General features: G+C 37.7%; 1 protein-coding gene across 6 annotated transcripts in view; it reads left to right on the top strand.

Moving 5' to 3' along the window:
* Positions 1–25,424, top strand: part of LOC150080735 (uncharacterized) — an 856,799-nt gene that overhangs the window by 783,935 nt on the left and 47,440 nt on the right. For all 6 annotated transcript variants that reach the window (XR_016547438.1, XR_016547439.1, XM_090382087.1 and 3 more), the window contains 2 exons: positions 1,394–2,393; positions 5,514–6,427. Coding sequence is in view for 4 of the 6 variants with exons in the window: in XM_090382087.1 (XP_090238213.1) it covers positions 1,394–2,393; positions 5,514–6,427 (1,914 nt within the window). In the remaining 2 variants the exon portion in view is untranslated. The remainder of the gene's footprint in view (positions 1–1,393; positions 2,394–5,513; positions 6,428–25,424) is intronic.

Genomic DNA, 25,424 nt, shown 5'->3' with positions numbered 1-25,424 from the left:
AATTATTGTGTACCCCCGTCGGCAGCCTTTGGCAGCTGATGCAAGCATACATCATTACCTTTAGGTATGTTTTTATACCTATGCAAGCATCATATTGGACACGCGAGTAGTGTGTGTGGTAAGCTTTTTATCTATCACCATATTTTTTAGGTGCATTGCTGGACATTTTTCGATATTTTTGGATTAACCGGGAAATTGATTTTTCAGGATTTTATTTTTACCATCCATCCCGGAAAATCAAGAGCCTACTGCATATTGTGCACATCTCCAGTCCGTTGGGATCTCCCTGTAAATCTAATGAATTATTGCTAAAGATTTGCTGACCTCGTTTGCTACTGCTCTTAATATAATTGGATAGACTCCATTGCCACAGGTGCCTTTCAGCTTCAGAAGTGTTCATTCCACTTTCCTTTCAGTTATCACAAAATAATTTAGCTCCGTGTAATTTGATATACTTCTAGCACTCCCCCCCCTGAAAAATTTCTCATATGTGAACATAGCTACAAAATATCTATTCAGTTTGTCAGTACCTAAGCAGGATCATCAACTGTTATACCATTCATATCTAGCAGGCTAATGTGATTCACCCTTTACACTTCTAGTGTTTACATAAGTAAAGAAGTCTTTGCCACTTTTCTTTGCATTCTTTGCCAGACTTCTTGTAATCTGCTTTAGCTTGTCTAACCCAACTTTTGACTTGATTGCAGGCTAGTTTATACCTGCAATCAAGTCAAAAATCAAGTACGTAAGTTTCGTACTGAAACTTAAATACTGTAAGTTTCAGTATGTCTTGATAATTTATAAATATCCCATACATTTTCTTCTCTGCCACCAGTCTCATTATTCTGATATCAGTAGGGCTATACCTTGAGCATTCTTATTATGATGTCCGTGTATATCAGTTTACTTGGAAAATAAAGTAGAATTAATACATATTACGTTCATTTTTGCATAACACAGTGGATTTATTTGTTTAAATCATAAATGAATAAATGGATTTATCTGCTTATTTTAAGGAATAACTATATACATGTTGCAATACCTATCTAGCTTTTTTGATAAGACATGCAGAAATTTTGGATTCAAATTTAGATACTCTGAATTTAAAACATTAAAAATTAAAGTCTTATCATTTGTCAGTAATTTGTTATCATTATTATTTTATTATTGTTTAATATTAAGCCCTTTGATATTTCTACCTCTGAGCAATTTTATTTGTTCAAAATGTAAAATCAGTATCTTGATGGGCTTTGCTTTGCATTATAAATACCTGCCATACATTTCCAATATTAAAAAAAAAGTTATAAAAATAAAGCCTTTATTTGATATCTGAAACTTTATATGCTTGATAAGTTATATATAATTTAATACTTTATATTTTTTTCCTTTTTAGGAGCGGCAATTCTCTAGGAGCATTTCTAAAGAACAGTGTCTTACAGTAAGCCTCCCTGCCTCTGTGGATCACAACATGAATGAAATGCAGGCATCATCTGTTTCATCCACTTCTGTCACCAACAGTAATATCTCTTCTGTCAATAAAGAAGCAACTTCTGCTATTGCTGTGACTCCTGAAGGAAATACTAGTGAGACTACTTTATCATCACCAGAAAGTAATGTTCATCAGAAACAGCCATGCCAAAATTCAGGAATTGATTTTCACAGTGTTGTTTCAATAGAAATGCTTGAGGAAGAAGCAGATATTGAGTTCAACCAGTTGGAAATCAAGAGTGATGAAGTGATAAACCGTGTTAATGAAATGAGCAAGATAGTATCTGATGCTGAAGAATATCTGTTACATGACAAGGGTAAAAATGAAAAGGAGAGTGAAGAAGCTGATTCTGTTAATACTAGTGATCTAAAAACTAAATCATGTGATTCACTTCTCATGCTAAACAAAAAGGCTGGCAGGGCTGCATCTGATGAAGTAGAAACACCTAACAGTGATGTGATACCATCAGAAAGTGATACTGAAAGTCTCAGCACTCCTACCCAAAGTCCAACCCACTGTCCTATTCCAGGATCTCCCAGAAGTTGCTCAACAAGGTCAGGATCTAGTTTTGGTCTTCATACTCCAAATATTTTGCCAGGTCTTGATAACCAAACTCAAAGTGTAATGGAATTTTTGAGACAGTTACAGTGTAATAATGAACTTCCATTTGCAGAAGGAACCTTTTATTTAGATCCAGATCTTATTGACTTAACAATGATTCCACCTCCTTTATCTATTGAGGATGAATATTGTGAAGCCTCAGCCACTATACCACACCCTCCACTAACTTTCGTGGACCAAAGGATTCTTCCTGATAAACTGGAACAGACAAGGACCAATTACATATCAGCCATTGGATCAAATTCTGTGGGACCACATGGTGAACATTCCACAATTAGTACAGGTAAGGGAAATAATGAAATTCTGCCTTCATATTTTTAAGTGTTGTAGAAATAGAGATTATCAAATTCAAATTATGGAGTTTCACAGAAAAGTATACAGACTTAATTAATACAGGTTTGGATACCCTATCTCTAGACCATCTACAATAGGAAATCTAAATCTAGAGTAAGAAAGAAAATCAAATTCGTATATTTATATAAATTAAAGTAATTTATATATATATATATTTTTTTTTTTTTCTTTCACTGGTAATACCAAACATGAAAGGTATTGGAACTTATATGTATTGGTTTAAGGTTGAGAATATTGAAGATACTTCTTGATACTGGACTTGAATATCTGTAGTTTGTAAGGAAATACCTAGAAAAAAAGGTTGCCCCAGTGGAAAAGTTAGTTCAGTGAATTCCAAGTTGAACTATGACTGGGTGTTTAGGCTGGTTGTGGTTTGTTTTCTGGCTAGTTTGGAAGAAAGCGGTAGAATTGCAAATTTTGATTTAGAAGAATAGTGCACGTGGAAATATCTGTAGAAAATACATGCAGTAAGAGTAACTGACGATCTGTGTGATAGAAAGTGAATTGAGTTTGTGAGAAATAATTAACTCAACTGCCCTATTTTGGAGAGCATTTAAAAATTTAAGAGAAGTTGTGGGAGCACCACCTCAATTGTGAAAACACTGTATTAGAGCAGATTTGTTATTTGTACAGAGTAACTAACTGTTCATAAGAAAAGAGGTGCCTCCGTAGCCAGGTGGGAAGGAGCAGCAGTGGTAGTACACGCTTCTTGATTAGACCAGGGTTCGAGCCCGTCACCACCAAATACGGAGGATGCGGAAAGGTCAGGGAATGACCACTGCATATCCCGGAGCAATATGGCCTTAGTTGCTAATGCTCCTAAAACCCAAACAACAACAACAATAAGAAAAGAAATACTGAGAACAAAAGAGAAAAACAAGTTTCTTGTTGCAGAGGAAGCAGTATTTGTGATATGCTTATAAAGAAGGAAGGGTTAGGAGTCAGAATTATTCCAGTAATGTTATGTGATCTTATATAGAAATCTGAGCATTGTTCAGGGTGAGCATGGGAACAGATTAGCAGATTTTTTTTTTTTTTTTCGAAAAATTAGAGGCCTGTGTTTTATAAAAGGATTAAAGTTAACTAAGTTTTCTTATGCCTGCTAGAAAAATTATTTAGAGATCAATAGTTAAGAAATTGGTAGTGGCTCTCTAAATTGTAAATTAATGTGCTATAACAGTATATAATTTTGTAAATCATTATTATTAATATTATTAATTGGTTGTGAAATATTTGAGAAGTTGTAGCTGTTTGTATCAAGCAGAACTTGTCAAATTGGAATATATTGTCATCAGCAAAACTAAGGATAGGGTTTTCAGTCAGTGAAAGAAGATCATTAATATATTTATCGACACAAAGGAGGTTAGGCAAGCAAACAGGGCTGGATTTTGGTGTTAGTAGGTCCTAGGCACTTTTATTCTGAAATGTGCTAAAAAAGAGGAGTAAAATGTTTCTTCTGTTTTAACACTTTGACTGTGAATCATGTCAGTTAACGTGACTCCGGTTTCAGCTATAATAATTGATAAACCACCTCGATTGACAGAGCGATCATCACTTTGATTCTTCTAGTTTCGAGAACAGTCACTAGATAGTGTATTTTTATTGAATTGAAGCTCCTAGAGCCGATCGCACACATGATTTCTCAGCGCTTGTTTTTTATTAGTCACAGTGAAAAGAGTGAACTGTTATTTTTTTTAATTTTTGCCTTCTTTCATAGGCCCTAAAAATTTCATAGGCCCTAGCACTGTGCTATGGTGCCTAATGGGAATTTAAGAGAATCCGGCCCTGCAAGCAAAGGCAGATTATGAGAAATCTTTGGCAAAAGATGAAGAATTAAAAAGTGATATAAAAAGAAAACACTTTACATAAACTATCATTAACAAGCTCAAAGTGACTTGAAAATAGTGTTCCTGGAAATAAAAAAAATTGCTGAAGAATTTGGTATTGGCCAACAGGCTGTATCAGATATTAAAAAACAAAAAGAATCTATAAAGACATTTCCTTTAAAATTCGATGCAGGAGTGATAGGAGTAATCTATCAAATAGACAGACATTAAAAAAGCCAAAAGAAGTGTTCCTGGAAGAAGCTGTGTTTAAGTGGTGTTCACAGAATGATCAAGTGGCGATTCCATGTGGCACCAGCACCACCTGATAAATGTATAAAAAGACAGAAGACAATACATTTATCCATATATCGATAGATAAGTGTATTGTCTTTTTATAGTTTTTAAATAAAGACTCTACAGTGGTTTTTTAAATGATTTTCACCAGCACTACCTATATCATTAAATTTTCCATTCATGTGTGAAGTTTTTTTTTTTTTTTTTTTTGTCCCTTAGGGCTATCTTTTGCTTCTCTTCTCCGAATTATCGCTTAATCCGGATGACCTCTTCCCCATTACTTTGGATTATCAAGGGTTCACTGTATTGATATTCAGGCTTACTGCCTTACTTAGAATACAATGAACATAAATTGGAGAATTTTAAGTTTATCCTACTCCTTTTAACTATAAGTATGGATGCAGTCACTATGAAATATTACAGCTGGAATGTTTAAAACAGTTTATGCCTACCTTGTTACATGTTTATTAACTATAAAAATGTAAAAAAGCAGATATAACTATTATACTAAATTTTTTACATATATACTAAAACTTAGCAACATATCAAAATTTGGCCTGGCTGACTAGATGATATTAGCTGCATATGTTTGTCATGCAGTATAGAATCTTCTGTGATAAAGAGATAGGAACTACGTTAGAACCTGTTTTATTTGCAGTTTGTTTTTTTAGTAATTAAAAAAACATTTTAGTAATTAAAAAAAAAACACATCTGTAAACAAAACAGTTAAATTAGTAATAATGTTTGTGCAGATCGTAAGTGTAATGTTTTGTTTGCAGATTGTAAGTGTAATAATGTTTTTTGTTTGCAAATTGTATTTATTTAGTAATGTTTTGTTTGAAGATTGTATTTATTTAGTAATAATGTTTATGTCATATGTATAAATATGTTGCATATTTCACAATGTTATTTTCTTTTTTTTTTTTAAGAAATGAAGGAAACCAGTAATTCCCTGGATTCAACAAAAATGATAGCAGAGGATCTGTGTGATGTCTTATCCCAGGTGCAGACCAACAGGTTATTGGAATTACCATCATCTCTTAAAAGCACATCTGTTTCAGAAGATATTGAAAGCTTTATTGCAAATGTTACTGTGCCACCCCCTCCTGACGATGGAAGTGTAGATAGTTATCAGAACAGTGAAGATGATATATTTGCTTATATCATTCCTCCACCACCAAGTTCTTCTCAGTCTATGGAAGAGCAAAATGAAGTGATTGCTCGGTTCCGACAAGCTGCAGATGACATTCGTAAAATGATGGGATATGGAAGTTCCAGTTGTGATAAAACTGTAGATAGTGTTGCAGAAGAAGACAAAGTTATGGAGCATGCAATATCAGTTCCACAAAACTGTCATTTTGTTACTAGTGAGACACAAAATGCCATCTCTAGTTTATCAAAACAAGTCAGTGATTATCAAACACTTGGTACATTAAGTTCTGTAACACCATTGAATAGTTTGGTGCCAAATGTTGTTCCTCCCAGTGATGTAGAAGACAGTGCTGTTAGTGGGGTTCCATTCACTTCCATCAACCATACATCTAGCAGTCATTTTGTTCCTAGCAAACTAGTTTCTTTACCTGATGGTGATGGACAACCCTCTTCCCAGACAAACAGTGGAACAGAATGGAGACCTCGACCGCCCCCAAGGTTAAAACGTCTGAATTCCCTTTCTACAGAAAACTTAAATAATGCAAATGAGAGTAAACCAAGCACAAATCAGAACAGTAATGGAGAAAATAATAACGTCTCTAGGAGTCATGTTGGACGTTCCACTTCTATGTGCAGCTTAAAAGGGACTATAAGACAAACATCTGAGTCACCAAGATTGTTACCATCACAGGTTAGTTGCCATCCTGCATGGAACTATGTGTATGAATGTGTGGTGTATGTTTATTTTTATGAGTGCGAGTCTAGTACATGGTCAGCAATCTGTTGAGAGTTGATGTGCCAAGTTCTCCCCCCACCTCCAGTGTGGAGTGAACTACTGGCACCAGTAACCAAGTGTTTATGGTACCAGTGGTAAACTTTTGAATTGATGGGGAGAGGATGTGTAGAGAGACTACCTATTGTTAATTTGCAAAGTAACACCTTTGTCACCAGTGTCCTAGGTCGTCAAACCTTGGCCTACTAAATATAATGCTATTCAGTATGCAGTTAGCCCCAAGCTCAGGCATAATTAGCTCAGCTCACATATAAATAAACAGATAGAATAACAGATATATAGAATGAAACAGACCTACCTTCTTGATTAAAAATGAAAGATATCACAAAATAAAGAATTTTATTTTATTGAAGTCAAGAATTTTAATGATAAAAATATAGATATAATTATCCAACTAAATGATATAAGAATTGCAACATTTTGTTAAGTTTAAGATAAAAAATTTAAATTAGATAATTTCTTGAATTTTTGTTATATATTTTAAAATATACTACACAAACAAAGTGTAATGATTAAACATTTGTCATCTTAAATTATTTTGGTATATGGTGCATAACTATGCCACTGACCTATCTTCAGAAGTTTGATGTGTACTTTTGTCTGCAGTGCCCAGCTTCCTTGGCCAGATTATGGCCATATTCTTTGAACAGCCACAAGTGTGCTATTAATTATCAATTTCACTGATTACATGTTCGATTCTTCCTTTCAGCTCTTTTACATTTTATTATTTTTAATGGGTTTTTTTTTTTTTTTTTTTGATTATTTTGTATTTTTCAGTCTAGCCTCATGTATGGATTTAATGGTGAAAAGGCAGATGATGCTTGTTGGCACCAGACTTCCGTTTTTATAGACTGTATTTTCAGAAAAACCGTGAAGAGGAAAGTTCAATATGTATTGTAAGAAAGCCCTGTTACTTATTACACAGGAGTGAAAATAGCAGTAACAAGAACACCAAGCTACATAGATTATCATCTTTGAATTTATTTGAGAATAAATAAATTTTTTTATTTATTTATTTTTTTTTTTATGTAAACCCCAAACATGAGAGGTACTAGACCCTAATAGTACTTAGTACGATGCTTGGGTTGGAGGTTGAGAAGATGAAAGAAGATATTTGTTGACATTGGACTTGAACTTCTGTAGACTGTAATTTTCAGGAAATATGTACGTAGGAAGGTTGTTCCAGAAAACGGCAATTGAATGAATAAATGAGGAAGGTGAAAAGTTGGTTCTGTGAGTTTGAAGTTGGACAGTAAATGGATGTTGGCTGGTGGTGGCATGTGTTCAGACTGTTTTGAAAGAGAGAGCGGGAATTATAGAAGCCAATTCAGAAGAACAGTGCCCATGGAAGTATCTGTTTGTTTGTTATTTGGTTTTTAGGAGCATTAGCAACTAAGGCCATATTGCTCGAGGATATGCGGTGGTCATTCCCTGACCTTTCTGCATCCTCCGTATTTGGTGGTGATGGGCTCAAACCCCGGTCTAATCAAGAAGAGTGTGTTACGCACTGCTGCTGCTGCTCCTTCCCACCTGGCTACGGAGGCGCCTGGAAGTATCTGTAGAAGAGGCATGTAGCAGAAACAGTATGTCTATGAGACAGCAAGTGGAGAGACTCTGTTAGAGATGAATCATTAATTAACCTAACTGCCCTCTTCTGAATGGAATCAAGAAGGCTGAGAGAGGTTTTGGGGGCACCACCCCAGATGTGGGAACAATATTCTATGACAGGGTGGATTTGCAATTTATACAGAGTGAGCAGCTGTTTCGAAGAAAAGTAACGCCCAGAGCGAAAGAGAAAATCAAGTTTTTTAGATGCAGAGGAAGCAATATTTGTAATGTGCTTGTGCCAAGAGAGATTAGAAGTCAGGGTAATCCCCAAAAGAGATATATCATTTTGCCTAGAAATCGAAGTGTTAATAAAGATAAGCATAGGAGCAGAAGAATCCTTTTTGTGAGATATAAGACAAAACTGAGTTTTAGAAGGGTTGAAATCAACCAAGTTGTCTTTGATCCACTGGAGAATTACCAGTGAATTATGAAGATCGGCATTAAAGGAATTGGTAGCAGAATTTTGAGAAGCTGAAGCTGATTGAGCAGATCAAGGTTTCTCAAAATGGAAAGTGGAATGCAATGTGCTATCATCGGCAAAACTATGGATAGGATTTCAAGTCAATGGAAGAAGGTCATTAATATACAAGAGGAAAAGAGTGTGTGAAAGAACTGAACCTTGGAGGACACCGGCATTAGTGGAGAAGTTAGAAGACAGAGAACCATCTACCATCACCATCAGTGAGCGATCAGAGAAAAAACTGGATAACCAATTACTAAAAACAGTTGTCAAACCATAAGATGGAAGCTTTTTTAGAAGACCGTTATGCCAAACACGATCGAAAGCCTTTGAGATGTCAAGAGCAACTACTTGTGTTTCACCGAACCTTTCCATTGAATTAGTCCATAAATGGGTAACATAAGCCAGAATATCACCAGTGGATCAACACTGACGGAATCCATACTGGCGATCGTTGATCAGACGGAAGGTTTCTAGGTAGTTTAAGAGTTGGGGTTAATTGATTTCTCCATTATTTTAGAAAGAGTAGAAGTAACTGCAATGGGATGATAATTGGATGAGAGGGATTTCTAACCCTTTTTAGGAACTGGCTGGATATGAACAAATTTCCAAGCAGAAGGAAAAAAACCTTTGGAATAAGAGAGTGAAAAAGGCAGCAAAGAACGGGAGTAAGTTCAGAAGCACAGGTTTTGAGAACAAGTGGAGAAATACCATCAGGATCTGGAGCTTTCTTAGCATCAAGATTCGTCAAAATCCTTATGATATCCTTTAGACGGAAGACCACCGGAGGCATTGAATGGAGCGTTTTGGGAATGGTGGGAGGTGTTTTACCAAGATCATTAATACAGGAGTTGGAAGAAAAATGGGATGCTAGCAGATCAGCTTTATCCTTGGCTGAAGTGACAACAGAACCATCTGGTTTGGACAGAGGTGGGAGCAGAGATGGGCAAAAGTTGTGGCCAATAGCTTTGGCAAGAGACCAGAATGCTTGGCTACCATTAGGGCAAGAAGCAAGTTTTCTACTCTTAGCCTGTTCAAACTCTAGTTTGAATTGATTAATAACTGCTTTACAATTGTTGTGAGCTTTGGTGTAGGCAGAAAATGAAACTGAAGAATTAGAAACAAGCCAATTACGATATGCAACATTCTTCTCTTGAACAGCCTTAGCACATTTATTGGAAAACCAAGGTTTAGATAAAGGACGAGATTTTAAAGTGGAGTGTGGGATAAAGGATTCCATTCCTACAAGAATAATTTCACTGACACGATCTGAGTAAACGTTGACATCAGAAGTTTTGAAACAGTAATCCGACCAAGGAAAAGAAGAAAAGAAATCTCGCAGGTCATCCAATTTTGCATTCTTGTAATGCCAAACAACACGAGGTTGGGAATAGCAATGAGATAAAGGCTCCATTGGAGAAGAGACAATCGCCAAGTTGTAATCTGAAGTGCCTAAAGGACCTCTCACTTCCACCGTGTACATAGAAGGGTTGTTTGTGAGAAAAAGATCATGTGTGTTGTCAGTATGGTTAGGACTGCCCAGTATTCTTGTAGGTAAATGAACAATCTGTGCAAGGTCATTAGTAATTGCAAAAGCCTCAGCATCTCGACCAGCTGGGTTGTTGTGACTAGACAACGGAAGCCAGCTGGAGTTGTGAACATTAAAATCACCAAGGAAAATTACCTCACTGTTAGGAAAGTTGGACTGGAAAAAGTCAAGTTGCAAAGAGAGGAAGTCAAAGAGCTCCAAGTGATTAGTGGAGTTTGGAGAACGGTAAAGACAACAGATGAATTTGACACAATGAGGTAGAGAGATTTTTAGCATTAGCATTAGTAGAGGCATTTGATGCAAGAAAGTAAGCTTATGCAGCATCAGCCAAAAAAAAAAAAAAAAATAAACAAATAAAAAATAACCACTTCCACTTCACCCCTCCGTTTGTTCGAAATACCTGTCCAGCCGAGCCTTAAACGTATTTAGGCTATCAACTTCCACGACAAGGGATGGAAGTCTGTCCACCAACCAACCACCCACTGGCTAAAGGCAAATTTCCTCACGTCTATCCTACATCTGTCTTTCCTCAATTTGAATTTATGCCCTCTCAGGTGATTATTCTGAGCAAGAGGAAGAATCCTATCAGCATTGAGCATGCTCAAACCATTCAAGGCTTTATACACCTCTATCAGATCACCTCGCTGGTGCCTAGTCTCTGTAATTTGCAAAACTTAAGCCTTTCTTCGTAACAGCACCCCTTTGTTCCATTCACCAATCTTGTTGCCGTTCTCTGTACTCGTTCCAGCATCTCTACATCCTTCTTGAAATGAGGCCTCCAGACCTGTATACAGTACTTTAGGTGTGGCCTGACCATTGCCTTATACAAAGGAATAATCACCTCCTTATCCCTGCTAGAAAAATTCTTTTATATCATCGACAATACACCATGAGCTACTCTTGCAGCCCGTCTGCCCTGCTCAGAAAACTTCATATCTGCCTGCACAACCACCCCCAGGTCCCTTTCATTCTCTACCACTGTCAGTGTAGTACCACAGAGTTGATACATTGCTCTGGGGTTGCTGTTTCCCATATGTAGTACTTTACAATTGTCAAGTACTTTTGTTGAAGATAAATACAAGAAACACTGGTGGCAAATGAAGTTTAACATTGAACTTTACATCAGTTCAATGTTAAACTTCATTTGCCACCTCTCAGCCCATCTGCGCAACCTTTCCAGATCCTGTTGCAGTAGCATAGTGTCAGTAGTGTCCTTGACAACCCTGCCAACCTTTGTATCGTCTGCAAACTTGGACATTAAGCTTGATATACCATCATCAATATCATTTATAAATACAGAAAACAATAATGGACCCAACACTGAGCCCTGAGGGACTCCACAAATAACAATAGTGCACGATGAGCAGTGTCCATTGATTACCACTCTCTGTCTTCTCCCCCTCAACCGCTCCTTTATCCATAGCAGCAATTTGCCTCCAATGCCACACTGCTCCAATTTGTGCAGCAGTCTTCCATGTGCAACAGTATCAAATAAAAGCCTTTCTAAGATCCAAGTATATAATATCAAAGTTATTCCCTGCATCCAGTTCTTTTGTGACTGCATCATAGTATCCAATCAAATTGGTCAGGCAAGACTTTCCCTTAACAAAACCATGCTGTGTCTGAGCTATAACTGAAGTCTTGTCAAGATGATCCTGCATTGCTTCTTTAACCAGTGCCTCCATTAATTTTCCGGGAACAGAAGTTAAACTAACAGATCTATAATTACTTGTGTTGCCCTTTGATCCTCCTTTGTGAATTGAGGTCACATTTGCATATCTCCAGTCAATGGGTACTTCCCTTGAGTCCAAGGAAGCTCTCATAATTATGGCTAAGGGTTTGCTTACTTCCTTTGCTGCCTCCTTTAATAAAACTGGATAGATCACATTCCACCCCAGGTGCCTTTCTTGTATTTATCTTCAACAATTTCTCCTCCACTTTACTCTCAGTTAATACAAGATTCTCTAACTTACTGCCAGAGTTGAATACACCCCTTTCTAAATAACTCCCTTTCGATATCAAGTGGACCAATCTGATTCATCCCCTTCCTTTTAGAGTTTATCTAAGTAAAGAACTCTTTGCTGTTTTTCATTGCATCCCTTGCCAAAGATTTCTCGTAATCTGCCTTCACCTGTCTAACCTCCTTTGTAACTTGGTTACAGATCAACTTGTGTCTATCATAGGCTTCTGTGTCACGTGTTAATTTGTATGTATCCCATCCATTTTTCTTCTCTGCCATGTGTCTCATTAGTTCATCTGACATCCACTTAGGCCTAAACCTTGAACAATATTTCTTAATTGGTATGTAAAGCCTAGTAGCTTCCAAAATGAGTTCTTTGAATGCTTCCCATTTTGAATTTGCTGTTGGTAACATCATCAGTTGGTCCCACTGTATAGAATTTAAATACTGTCTCACTCCATTGTAGTCGCCTTTACGAAAGCAATAACCCTTCCCTTTACCCCTAATGGTAGTTATCTCTTTGAGTAAATCCCACTTCAGCACACTGTGATCACTGCCATCTATTGGTTCTTTACCTGCAGATTCTTAATGCATGAAGAATCACTACTGATAATCAAATCAAGAGTATTACTCCCTCTAGTTGACTCCCGAACATGCTGATGTAGAAAACAGTCATGCAATAAATCCACAAAAGCCTTGCTAGTGTGTGAGTGATCAGCCCCCAAATTCCAGTCAATAACTGGAAAATTAAAATCCCCCATTATAAGATCTCTGATTTACTGGCCCACTCTATTTCCCTGTACAGTTTCTTATTATACTCAACAGAATCATTAGGCCTATAGCACACTCCAACTCTCAATTTTAATCTCCCAATGCTTATGTCACACCAAACTGACTCGACACTGCACTGTCCAGCAATGTCGACTGGCTTCACTTCCTTGGATTTTATGTATTTCTTAACTAATAGCATAACCCCTCCTCCCTTCCTATCCTGTCTATCCCTTCTGTAGACATTGTACTCCCCAAATTCCAGTTCTGCATTCATTATATCTGTGTGACAGCACGTCTCTGAAATCCCAACAATATCTGCCTTTGATGTTTTGAGCAATACCTCAAATTCATCAAATTTATTTACTAAACTCCTAGCATTGGTGTACACGCAAGTATACATGCACCTGTTCTTTTTCTTAGCTACCCTAACACAACCCATGTGTTTACTTGTACCTCAATGATTCCCAGCAGTCTCTGAAATATCCTGCATCTTATTTTCCAGGCTGTGGCTCATTAGAAGCAGTGCAAGAATCACTTTCACCTCTGCCAGTGGCTACTGTTAATCTATTAGTCCTTGTATCCCCCCAATCTAGCAGTTTTCCGACCCACCTAACACTGCCTCGATAGCATCAGCAAACATTCTTGCACCCTTTCTATTTAAGTGTATCCCATCCCTGTAGAAGCAGTCTCTCCTGTTAACAAGTAAAGACCAGGCTGAAAAAAATTCTACCCCTTGAGCCTTGCACAATCTTTCCAGGGCCGAATTGATCGACAGGGCTCTCATCATATTCTCCCTCCTATCGTGTCTGGGCAGAATTGCAGACACTTTCAAATTCAACCCTAATTCTCGGCTTTTTTTCAACAATTACCTGTACTTGTTAAGTAATTCCGCCGGGCTCCTACTCTTAATGTCATTAGTGCCAACTTGTACAACTATATCACCTTATGTGCCCTTAAAAGATGATATCCGCTGTACAACATCATCAACTTTTGCCTCTGGCAGGCATACCCTGGTCCTGTTCCACCTATCTTTCTTACAAAGCATGTTTCCCGTTTCCCTGACAATAGAGTCACCAACAACTAATAGTTCCTTTGGGACCAGCGCATTCTGTCTTGGGGGCTGCCGCTGTGTTGTGTGATGACCAAGTGCAAGATCTGGCATTGGTGTGGGCAGCTGAGAGCTTGATGGGCCCTCACTTTTAATCCTTTGAGGGCATCCACCCTGTCCTTCAAGCTCTCATATATGCCCATAACAACGCTGAGTTGTCGCCTGATTTCCTTACACTCCCTGCATCACACACACACAAAGACATCCCCCATGGCAGTATCATGGCCCGTACCCGACTGCTCCGCAAACATCAAGCAAGTAGTGCATTTTAATTCAGAGGGCAACTGCCCCTCTCAGTTTTCCCGTGAGCCACAGCACTCCCATTAGCTTGAGCCTTTTGCTTTGCTGCTCTGGTCTGAGTCATGATTTCGATTTAATTTCAGTAAAATTTCAGTACAAAATTAAAACCCTAAACTTATATCCTAACACAGTTATAACACTATATTTATGTTTCAGTATCGAGTGTTATCTACGAAATCCCTGTATATAACTTCCGTATCAAGTTAAGTATTAATTATTTATTTTTTACTAATTATTTATGTTATGTAACCCAAGTCATTATATGTATAGTTAAAAGTACAATTTAATTGACAATGAAGTTCAACAAGATTAAGCCAGAGAAGATCAAAGAGAGGAAATTCCAAATTGCCAAGTCTCTGACAGGGAATATCAGAACGGACATATGCACAAGTACCAGCTTTGAGGCGAAAGGAATCATACAGCAAATAATTTGGGCATCCGAGATGAGCAGTAGTTGAATCAACCGATAACTGAGATTCTGTCAGAAAAGGTACATGGGGTTTGGCAGACTGCAAGTGGAAATGGACATCGTTGAGATTAGAATTGAGACCACGTATATTTGTGAAACGAATTAGGAAGTGCTTACAAAAGCAAGTATAAAAATTAGAAAGCAAGTATAATAACTGGGGAGGGGGATGCAGGATGCTTCAAAAGATAGGCTTGCTGTAAAAATGTAAAAAAGAGAAATCAAACATACTCTACATTCTGCTTTATAAATAATGCACTGTTATCTGCCAGGTGCTTTTGTAAATCATTATTATTATTAGCTATATGGCACAAGGAAGCCTGAGGGTTATGCTGCACCAGCCAAAAAAAAAAAAAAAATTCCCGAGTTATCCTGAAAGAGAGAGAGAGAGAGAGAGAGAGAGAGAGAGAGAGAGAGAGAGAGAGAGAGAGAGAGAGAGAGAGAGAGAGAGAGAGAGAGAGAGTCAATAGTAGAAGGGAATCACCAAGAAAGAGAAGAATGATGATGTCCAGCTCAGGACCCTGGGTGTGCCAAGCCCATACTCACCAGATGTGAGCATGACATTGAAGGGCAGATATCATTTTTTAAGGGCACAAAAGGTGTATTGTTGTAAATGTTGCCACTAATGGCATTCATAGTAGGATATCTGCAGACTTACTTAACAAGTACAGGGCAATGTAAAAAAAGTTGTTAGTTGCGGGGTTAATTTGAAGTGTCTGCACTTAAATTTAACCCTGTCTGCACTTTAATTTTAAGTTTATTTTAATAAACTTAAAAAAAAAACAAAAAAAAACCATTAAAATTCTGCCCAGTTATGATGAGAGCTTTGTCAATCCATTCGGCCCTGGAGAGATTGTGCAAGGCTCATGGAGTAGAAGTCTTCTCAGTGTGGTTTGTACTTGTTAACAGAAGAGACTGCTTCTACTGGGATGAGATACACTTAAATAGAAATGGTACAAGAATATTTGCTGGTATTGAGGCAATGTTAGATGGGTGGGAAAACTGCTAGCTTGGGGGGTACACAGACTAATAGATTAACTAGAGTCCCAGGCAGAGGTGAAAGTGATTCCTGCACACTTTTATTGGAACAAGCAGCAGCCTGAAAAGCAAGTTGCTGCAGATTTCAAGGACTGCTGGGAGTCATCATGGAACAAGTAAATGCATGGGCTGTGTTAGGGTAAACAAGAGTAAGAAGAGGTGCATGTATGCCCATGCTAGGAGCATGTTAAATAAATTTGATGAACTTGAAGTGCTGGTCAAGACATTACATGCAGATATCATTGGGATACCAGAGACATGTTGTCAATCAGATATGAAGGGGTTCAGAATTTGAATATGGCATGTACAGTGTATTCCTTTGAATATTGGGAGTACAGTGTATTCCTGTAATTGATTCAATTTTCAGAAATTAACAGGAGAAGAGGGGAGGGCATCCAAGGCAGTGCATAGAGTTGATGGGTGGCTAGTGCAATGTGGAATCAGTTTGGTGTGACATAAGCACTGGGAAAGCAAAAATGAGAGTAGGAATGTGTTATAGGCCTAATGACTCTGAGTATAATGAACTACTGTGCAGAGAAATAGAGTGGGCCAGTAAATCTAAATGTCTTATAATGGGAAATTTTAACTTTCCAGATATTGACTGGAACTTGTGGCTTTGCACTCACAGATTAGCATGAATTTTTTGGATTTATTAGATAACTGTTTTCTACAGCAGCATATTAGAGAGGCAACAAGAGAGAGTAATACTCTTGATCTGATTATCAGCAGTGATTCTTTGTGCTTTAAGAATCTGCAGATAAAAGAACTACTAGGTGGCAGTGATCACAGTGTATTGATATGGGATTTATTTAAATATGTAACTACCATGAAGGGTAAAGGGAAGGGTTTTTGCTTTCATAAAGGTAATTTCAGCAGTCTCAGGCATTTTTTAAATTGTGTACAATGTGATCATCTGATGATGTTTCCATCTGCCAATTTTAAATGGAGAGCATTCAAGGAATTAATCATACTAGACGTTTCATACCAACTAAGAAATACTGTTAAAAGTTTAGGCCTAAATGGATGTCAGATGACTAATAAGATTCTTGGTAAAGAAAAAAAATGCATATAAATTATCAGGCATCACAGAAACCTATGGTAGATATAAACTAGTTTGTAATCAAGCCACAAAGGTTAGGCAAGTGAAGGCAGGTTATGAGAAATCTTTGGCAAAAGATGCAAATAAAAACACCAAAGATGTAACCCTAGAGTAATGTATGAACTGTGTGGTACTATACTGATGCTAGTGGAAAATGAAAAAGACCTGAGGGTAATTGTGCAGTCAGATATGAAGTTCTCTGAGCATGCAGACAGGCTGCCAGGACAGCTCATGGGTTTTGTCAGTGATATACAGTAATTTTTCCAGCAGGAATAAGGATGTGATTATACCATTGTATAAGTAAATGATTGGGCCACTTCTTGAGTATTGCATACAGGTCTGGAAGCCTTATTTTAGTCAGGATGTAGAATTGCTGGAACAAGTACAGAGGGCTCAGAGTGCCAAGTGATAGTGACATAGTGATCTTTTGTGCCATATATAGAGTGCTCTTTCTCAGCGAATAAGTTATATTTATTTTCGAGTATCTTTTCTTCCTGTTTTACCCAAGTGATTCTTTACTTAAAAGCTTTGAAGTAAGAATCCAGAAAGGAAATTCACCTTTCTTTCCTTATAAATATATATTTATATAATCCGTACTAACCCAACTAACTTTCTCAACCACTTGGTCACTGGTGGTGCAGCTCCTCCCTCCACGTGGTGGGGCTGGTAACCTGGAAGAAGGAATTTAAACAATTTTCCGCCTTTAGAGCCATCAAGCTCAAGGTCAGAAAAATGTCCAATGAAAATTATGCAAACCAACCTAAAAGACTTTGAAGAGAAGCAGTGTCCTAGCCTCCCTAACTTTCTGGTGATATACTCTCTGTCTACACTCAGCCTGTGGGCAAGCTATCACCATTTATGATCCAAATATATTTGGAATCTATTGCAAGATCACCAAAAATGGTAAAGAGACTACAATCAGGAGACTTCCTGATTGAAATAGCCACCACCAAACATTCTGAGTGGCTGTTAAAGACAAAAACTTTTGGTGGGTTGCCAGTATCTGTTACTCCCCACAATACTTTAAATTCATCGAAAGGTGTCATCACAGAGTGGGACCTACTTTCAGTGTCTGAGGAGGGATTAGTCCAAGAACATAGCAATCAGACGGTAATCGGTGTGAAGCGCATAATGATAAAAAAGATGGAAATCTTGTTCCAACTTGATCCATCATTTTAACCTTCAGCACTCCTGATTTGCCATCCATTGTAAAAGCTGGCTATTTAAACTGCTGAATTCGGCCATACATCCTGAATCCTCTTTGCTGTTTTAAATGCCAGAAATATGGCCATTCTCAGCAGGCATGCAGAAGTGATGCCATCTTTCCTATATGTGGCTCTAAGGACCATACACAAACAGATTGCTCAGCCTCAACTCCAACTGCAAAGGAAGTCATCCTGCATTTTCTAAATCATGTGATATCTGGAAAACTGGAAAGAAAATTCAAAGATACAAAATAGAACATAAAGTAACATATCTTGAATTATGCATACAAATTATGTTGACCATGCCCAATCTATCCTATGCATCTTGCACCTGAAGCTATCATTCAACTGCAACTCAAACAGATGTGTCAATACCACCAAACACCTCCTTGGCAAATTGGATTAAAGAAACCTTATCAGCCTCCAGAAAAGATACTCCCAAAACTAAAATCCACAAACACTCCAACTAGTATCCCAACTGATACTCGAACAGTCTCGCAGGACACTGAAAGAATGAAAACTACTAAAGATTGTAAGAAAGCCAAACCACAAACCAACAGTATGGAATTGGATGTACACCCGGATTATGAGAAACCCATCGTAGAATTGCATGCCAATGACACTATTGATACTGGTTGCCTCACATTCCCAAAAAAAAAAGACTGGAAAAACAGCCAGATGAATCATCTTCAGGCAAACCTAAATAATGCATCATACAGTGGAATTGCAGAGGACTAAGCAGTCATTCTGATGACTTAAGGGATTTAATAGCTCAATTCAATCCCATAGCTGTATGTCTACAGGAAACATTCTTGTCACCCCAAGTTTCGCCAAAATTCTCCAATTATATGATGTTTGTTTGTTATTTGGTTTTTAGGAGCATTAGCAACTAAGGCCATATTGCTCCGGGATATGCGGTGGTCATTCCCTGACCTTTCCTCATCCTCCGTATTTGGTGGTGACGGGCTCGAACCCCGGTCTAATCAAGAAGTGTGTGCTACGCACTGCTGCTCCTTCCCACCTGGCTACGGAGGCGCCTAATTATATGATGTACAGACAAGATAGAAACTCGGTCTCCTGCACATGGAGGAGTAGCTATTCTGGTTAATTCTAACGTGCCATCCAAGCCGATCCAGTTAAGAACCAATCTAGAAGCTGTGGCTGCTCGTATTGCAGTTGGTACATCAGTTACCGTTTATATTCCACCATCTCTACCTCTTCCCCATTCAGAACTTGACAGCCTCATTACACAGCTCCCAACTCCAATTTGTCTTTTCAGTAACTTTAATGGACACCATCCATTGTGGGGGTCCGCTACAATGGACAGAAGAGGCAAATTAATTGAAGAATTTATGAATAATAATCTTAATTTACTAAACTCTGGATCTCCTACTTACATCCACCTACCTACAAGATCTAGGCGCCTCCGTAGCCAGGTGGGAAGGAGCAGCAGTGCGTAGCACACGCTTCTTGATTAGACCGGGGTTCGAGTCCGTCACCACCACATACGGAGGATGCGGAAAGGTCAAGGAATGACCACCGCATATTCCGGAGCAATATGGCCTTAGTTGCTAATGCTCCTAAAAAAAAAAACCAAACAAAAAACCAAACAAACAAAACAAGATCTGCTTCTGCAGTTGACTTATCAATTTGCTCCCCATCCATCTTTCCAATCTTGACATGGTCTGTATTATCAGATCCCTTTAACAGTGACCTTTTTCCAATAATTTGCTCAATACAAACAGGAGTAACTCAAAATCCTGATCAACGATCCAATTGGAAGTTTAGTAAGAGAAACTGGGATGGCTGTTCTGCCCAAATGCTTTTAGATAGAATTTATGTCCAACAGAAAACATATTGATGATGTAACTCAGTGGTTTTCAACCTTTTTTTTTAATAACGGCACCCCTAACTCATTTATTTTATTTTGCGGCACACCTACTCAATTTTCTGCCCGTTAGATCAGATTCTCTCTGTGTATAAATACACACACACACACACACACACACACACACACACACACACATATATATATATATATATACACTCAAAATCCTGATCAATGATCCAATTGGAAGTTTAGTAAAATATTAAGTATTATTATATATATATATATAATTCTTTGGAATTTAGATTAAATCCAAATGAATTGAAAATTAGACCACAGAAATAAGACCAACATTAAGTGAAAATAAAAAATAACGAAAGTAGAGCAGACATCAGTGGTAGCAAATATGCAAAAACCAGAACATGTTGCATGTATTTAACTGTAATATTATGTTTCAATAAAAAAAAATTAAAGTATACCAGTAGCGTGGCAAACCAGTAGAGCAAAGAAGAATTTAACATGCAAAATTAAGGATAGAGTAACGTTGGAGAAACATTATTAAATAATTTAGAAGGGAGAATCCAAATTAAAGAAAAATTTGGCGGCACCCCCCCCCCAGATAAGTACCAGTTTCCGAAACATGTGAAATATCACTTTATGTAAGCGTAACCGGTCAACAATACCGAAATAATTTAAAATAGAGAAAAAAAGTAGAACAAACCATAATATCAAATTGAATAGAAAAGACAAACCATTATGCCCCATCACGAGAAGGGGCATACTTTTTTCTCTATTTCAAATTAATTTTGGTATTGTTGTCTGGTTACATTTACAGATAGTGATATTTCACATGTTTCGGAAACTGGTGCTTATCTGGGGGGGGGGGGGTGCTGCCAAATTTTCCTTTAATTTGGACTCTATTTTCCTTAATTTTGCATGTTAAATTCTTTGCTCTACTGGTATACTTTCATTTCTTTTTATTGAAACATAATATGACAGTTATATATATATATATATATATATATATATATATATATATATCCGATAAAACAAAATTAAAACATAAGCCAGTAGTATGGCAAAAATGTAGAGCGAAAAATTAACATAAAAATAACGTAAAATAAAATAAACCAAACAGGAAAGGGAAGTAAAGGTAATAAGACATAAACAGTAGCCGATTGTACCCTATATAATTTAGCACTTTAAATCCAATTAATAAAACCAATGTCAAATTTAAAATAATGCCAGTTATTATATGATTTAGCGGTACCCCCCTCGAAGGTACCAGTTCCGAAAAACGTGAAATATCACCAAAAAAGGGGTTAAAAGCACTACTAAAAGCAAAACAAAATATCAAAATAATAGACTGACCATTATGCCCCATATAGACAGAGGACCATGAGGCCAATAATGGTCATGGAATCGCTGCATTTCAATCGCCATACAAATCGTCGCAAAGGCGAAAAGATCGAAGAACCCAACCAACCATACCTCCGATCGATCCACCAATGCAGAGGACCTGCATAGCAGTGGTCCTTATGCAGCGAAAAATAATTTATTGAACAGACAGCACTCTAGATCAGAGCCACACCACTGACATAATGTAAGCTAAACCAGCTTATATAAAGGAAAGAAAGGAATAGATGGTGGCACAGGCGCTACTTATTTAGCATATCATATTAGCATATTAGTGGTAGTAGTGGTACTACCACTAATTTATATTTAAATAATGTCTTAAAGTTTAACATAAAAATCTATTCCTTTCTTTCCTTTATATAAGCTGGTTTAGCTTACATTATGTCAGTGGTGTGGCTCTGATCTAGAGTGCTGTCTGTTCTATAAATTATTTTTCGCTGCATAAGGATTGTTGTTGTTATTGTTATTTTGGTTTTTAGGAGCATTAGCAACTAAGGCCATATTGCTCCGGGAATATGCGGTGGTCATTCCCTGACCTTTCCGCATCCTCCGTATTTGGTGGTGACGGGCTCGAACCCCGGTCTAATCAAGAAGCGTGTGCTACGCACTGCTGCTCCTTCCCACCTGGCTACGGAGGCGCCGCTGCATAAGGACCACCGCTATGCAGGTCCTCTGCATTGGTGGATCGATCGGAGGTATGGGTGGTTGGGGTCTTTGATCTTTTCGCCTTTGCGACGATTTGTATGGCGATTGAAATGCAGCTATTCCATGACCATTATTGGCCTCGTGGTCCTCTGTCGATATGGGGCATAATGGTCAGTCTATTATTTTGATATTTTGTTTTGCTTTTAGTAGTGCTTTTAACCCCTTTTTTGGTGATATTTCACGTTTTTCGGAACTGGTACCTTCGAGGGGGTACTGCTAAATCATATAATAATTGGCATTATTTTAAATTTGACATCGGTTTTATTAATTGGATTTAAAGTGCTAAATTATATAGGGTACAATCGGCTGTGTTTATGTCTTATTATCTTTACTTCCCTTTCCTGTTTGGTTTATTTTATTTTACGTTATTTTTATGTTAATTTTTTGCTCTACATTTTTGCCATAATACTGGCTTATGTTTAAATTTTGTTTTATTTTGAATTATCGGATATATCAGGGCTTCATGTGGAGGATGTGCATTTTGCTCCCTCTAATGATAACTTAATATTGATTTATTTTCTTATTTTATGTTAAACTTTAAGACATTATTTAAATATATATATATATATATATATATATATATATGATAGTTATTATAATAACATAATTATAAAAACTACATTTCGTCATACAAATTATATATACTTACGTAATAATTTTATTCTTTATATAGAGCTGCTAGATAAACATCAATTATAGCTCACCACAAAATTAAAAAGATAATGTACAAATATTTATAATGAAATAAACAAATTTAAAAAATATATATAATAATAAGTTTAAGCAACATAAAATCAAATTATGTGGCACTCCTGGAACATTGTTGCGGCACCTTAGAGTGCCGCAACACCCTGGTTGAAAACCACTGATGTAACTACTTACATCACAAATTAGATTCTGACTGTGGCAAATGCTTCCATTCCAAAATCCAAGACATATTGTGTTCACCGAAATCACTGGTGGAATGTAGAATGCTCTTTTGCCAAATAAAAGAAAAACCATGCATGGAATAATTTCTGGAAGTATCCTACTACCACTAGCTTAACTAACATTAGTAGTGCATATGATGCAAAAAAAAAGCAAGCTTATGCAGCATCAACCAAAAAAAAAAAAAAAAAAAATCCCTTCCACTTCACCCCTCCGTTCGTTCGAAATACCTGTCCAGCTGAGCCTTAAATTTATTTAGGCTATCAACTTCCACAACAACAGATGGAAGTCTGTTCCACCAACCAACTACCCGCTGGCTAAAGGCAAATATCTGCACATCTATCCTACATCTCTCTTTCCTCAATTTGAATTTATGCCCTCTCAGGTGATTATTCTGAGCAAGAAGAAGAATCCCATCAGCATTGAGCATGCTCAAACCATTCAAGGCTTTTTACACCTCTATCAGATCACCACGCCGGTGCCTAGTCTCCGGACACTGTAATTTGCAAAACTTAAGCCTTTCTTCATAAGAGCAACCCTTTGTTCCATTCACTAATCTTGTTGCCCTTCTCTGTACTTGTTCCAGCAGCTCTACATCCTTCTTGAAATGAGGCTTCCAGACCTGTATACAGTACTCAGGGTGTGGCCTGACCATTGCCTTATACAAGGGAATAATCACCTCCTTATCCCTGCTAGAAAAATTCCTGTATATCATTGACAAGACACCAAGAGCTACACTTGCAGCCCATCTGCACTGCTCAGAGAACTTCATATCTGCCTGCACAATCACCCCCAGGTTCTTTTCATTCTCTACCACTGTCAGTGTAGTACCACAGAGTTGATACGTTACTCTGGGGTTGCTGTTTCCCATATGTAGTACTTTACATTTGTCAATGTTAAACTTCATTTGCCACCTCTCAGCCCATCTACTCAACCTTTCCAAATCCTGTTGCAGCAGCATAGCATCAGTAGTGTCCTTAACAACCCTGCCAACCTTTGTATCATCTGCAAACTTGGACATTAAGCTTGATATACCATCATCAATATTATTTATAAATACAGAAAACAATAATGGACTTAACACTGAACCCTGCGGGACTCCACTAATAACATTAGTCCATGATGAGCAGTGTCCATTGATTACCATTCTCTGTCTTCTCCCCCTCAACCACCCCTTTTTCCATAGCAGCAATTTGCCTCCAATGCCACACTGCTCCAATTTGTGCAGCAGTCTTCCATGTGCAACAGTATCAAAAGCCTTTCTAAGATCCAACTATATAATATCAAAGTTATTCTCTGCATCCAGTTCTTTTGTGACTGCATCATAGTATCCAGTCAAATTGGTCAGGCAAGACTTCCCCTTAACAAAACCATGCAGTGTCCGAGCTATAACTGAAGTCTTGTCTAGATGATCCTGCAGTGCTTCTTTAACCAGTGCATCCATTAATTTTCCTGGAACAGACGTTAAACTCACAGGTCTATAATTACTTGTAGTAGTAGTAGTAGTGGCATGTGATGCAAGAAAGCAAATGTATAAGCTTATGCAGCATTAGCCAAAAAAAAAAAAAATCACACCATTCCCTCCAAATGCCTGTCCAGTTCCTCCTTAAATTTATTCAACCTATCAACTTCCACAACGACAGATGGAAGTTTGTTCCAGCAATTAACCACCTGCTGGCTAAAGGCTAATTTCCGCACATCTATTCTACATCTGTCCTTTCTTAATTTGAATTTATGCCCCCTTAGGTTCGTAATCTGAACAAGTGGAAGGATCCCATCAGAATGCAGCGTGCTGAACCCATTCAAGGCCTTATACACCTCAGTCAGATCACCGCGCAGGTGCCTAGTCTCCAGCCACTGCAATTTGCAGAACTTAAGCCTCTCTTGGTAAGAGGATCCCTTCATTCCCCTCACCAATCTTGTTGCCCTTCTCTGTGCACGCTGAAGTAAATCTACATCCTTCCTAAAATAAGGCCTGCAGACCTGTACACAGTACTCAAGGCGTGGCCTGACCATTGCCTTATACAGAGGGATAATCACCTCCTTTTCCCTGCTAGCAAAATTCCTATATATCATTGACAAAACCCCATGACCTGCCCTGGCAGCCTGTCTGCATTGCTCAGAAAACTTCATATCTGCATGCGCAATTACTCCCAGGTCTTTTTCATTTTCTACCACCTTAAGTGTAGTACCACACAGTTGGTACGTTTCTCTGGGGTTACTTCTAACCATATGCAGTACTTTGCATTTGTCAAGGTTAAACTTCAGTTTCCACTTCTTAGCCCATCTGCCCAAATTATCTTGATCCTGTTGCAGAAGCACACTGCCATTACTGTCATTAACAACCCTGCCAACCTTTGTATCATCTGTAAACTTTGACATTAAGCCTGAAAAAATCAATATCATTGATAAATATACAAAACAACAGTGAACCTAACACCGAACCCGGTGGGAC

Source organism: Mastigoproctus giganteus, chromosome 9 (genome assembly GCF_048544385.1).
Source record: "Mastigoproctus giganteus isolate SK-2022 chromosome 9, ASM4854438v1, whole genome shotgun sequence".
NCBI lineage: Eukaryota > Metazoa > Arthropoda > Arachnida > Uropygi > Thelyphonidae > Mastigoproctus > Mastigoproctus giganteus.
The sequence above is the reverse complement of the archived record's forward strand: the minus strand, read 5'-3'. Positions and strand labels throughout refer to the sequence as shown.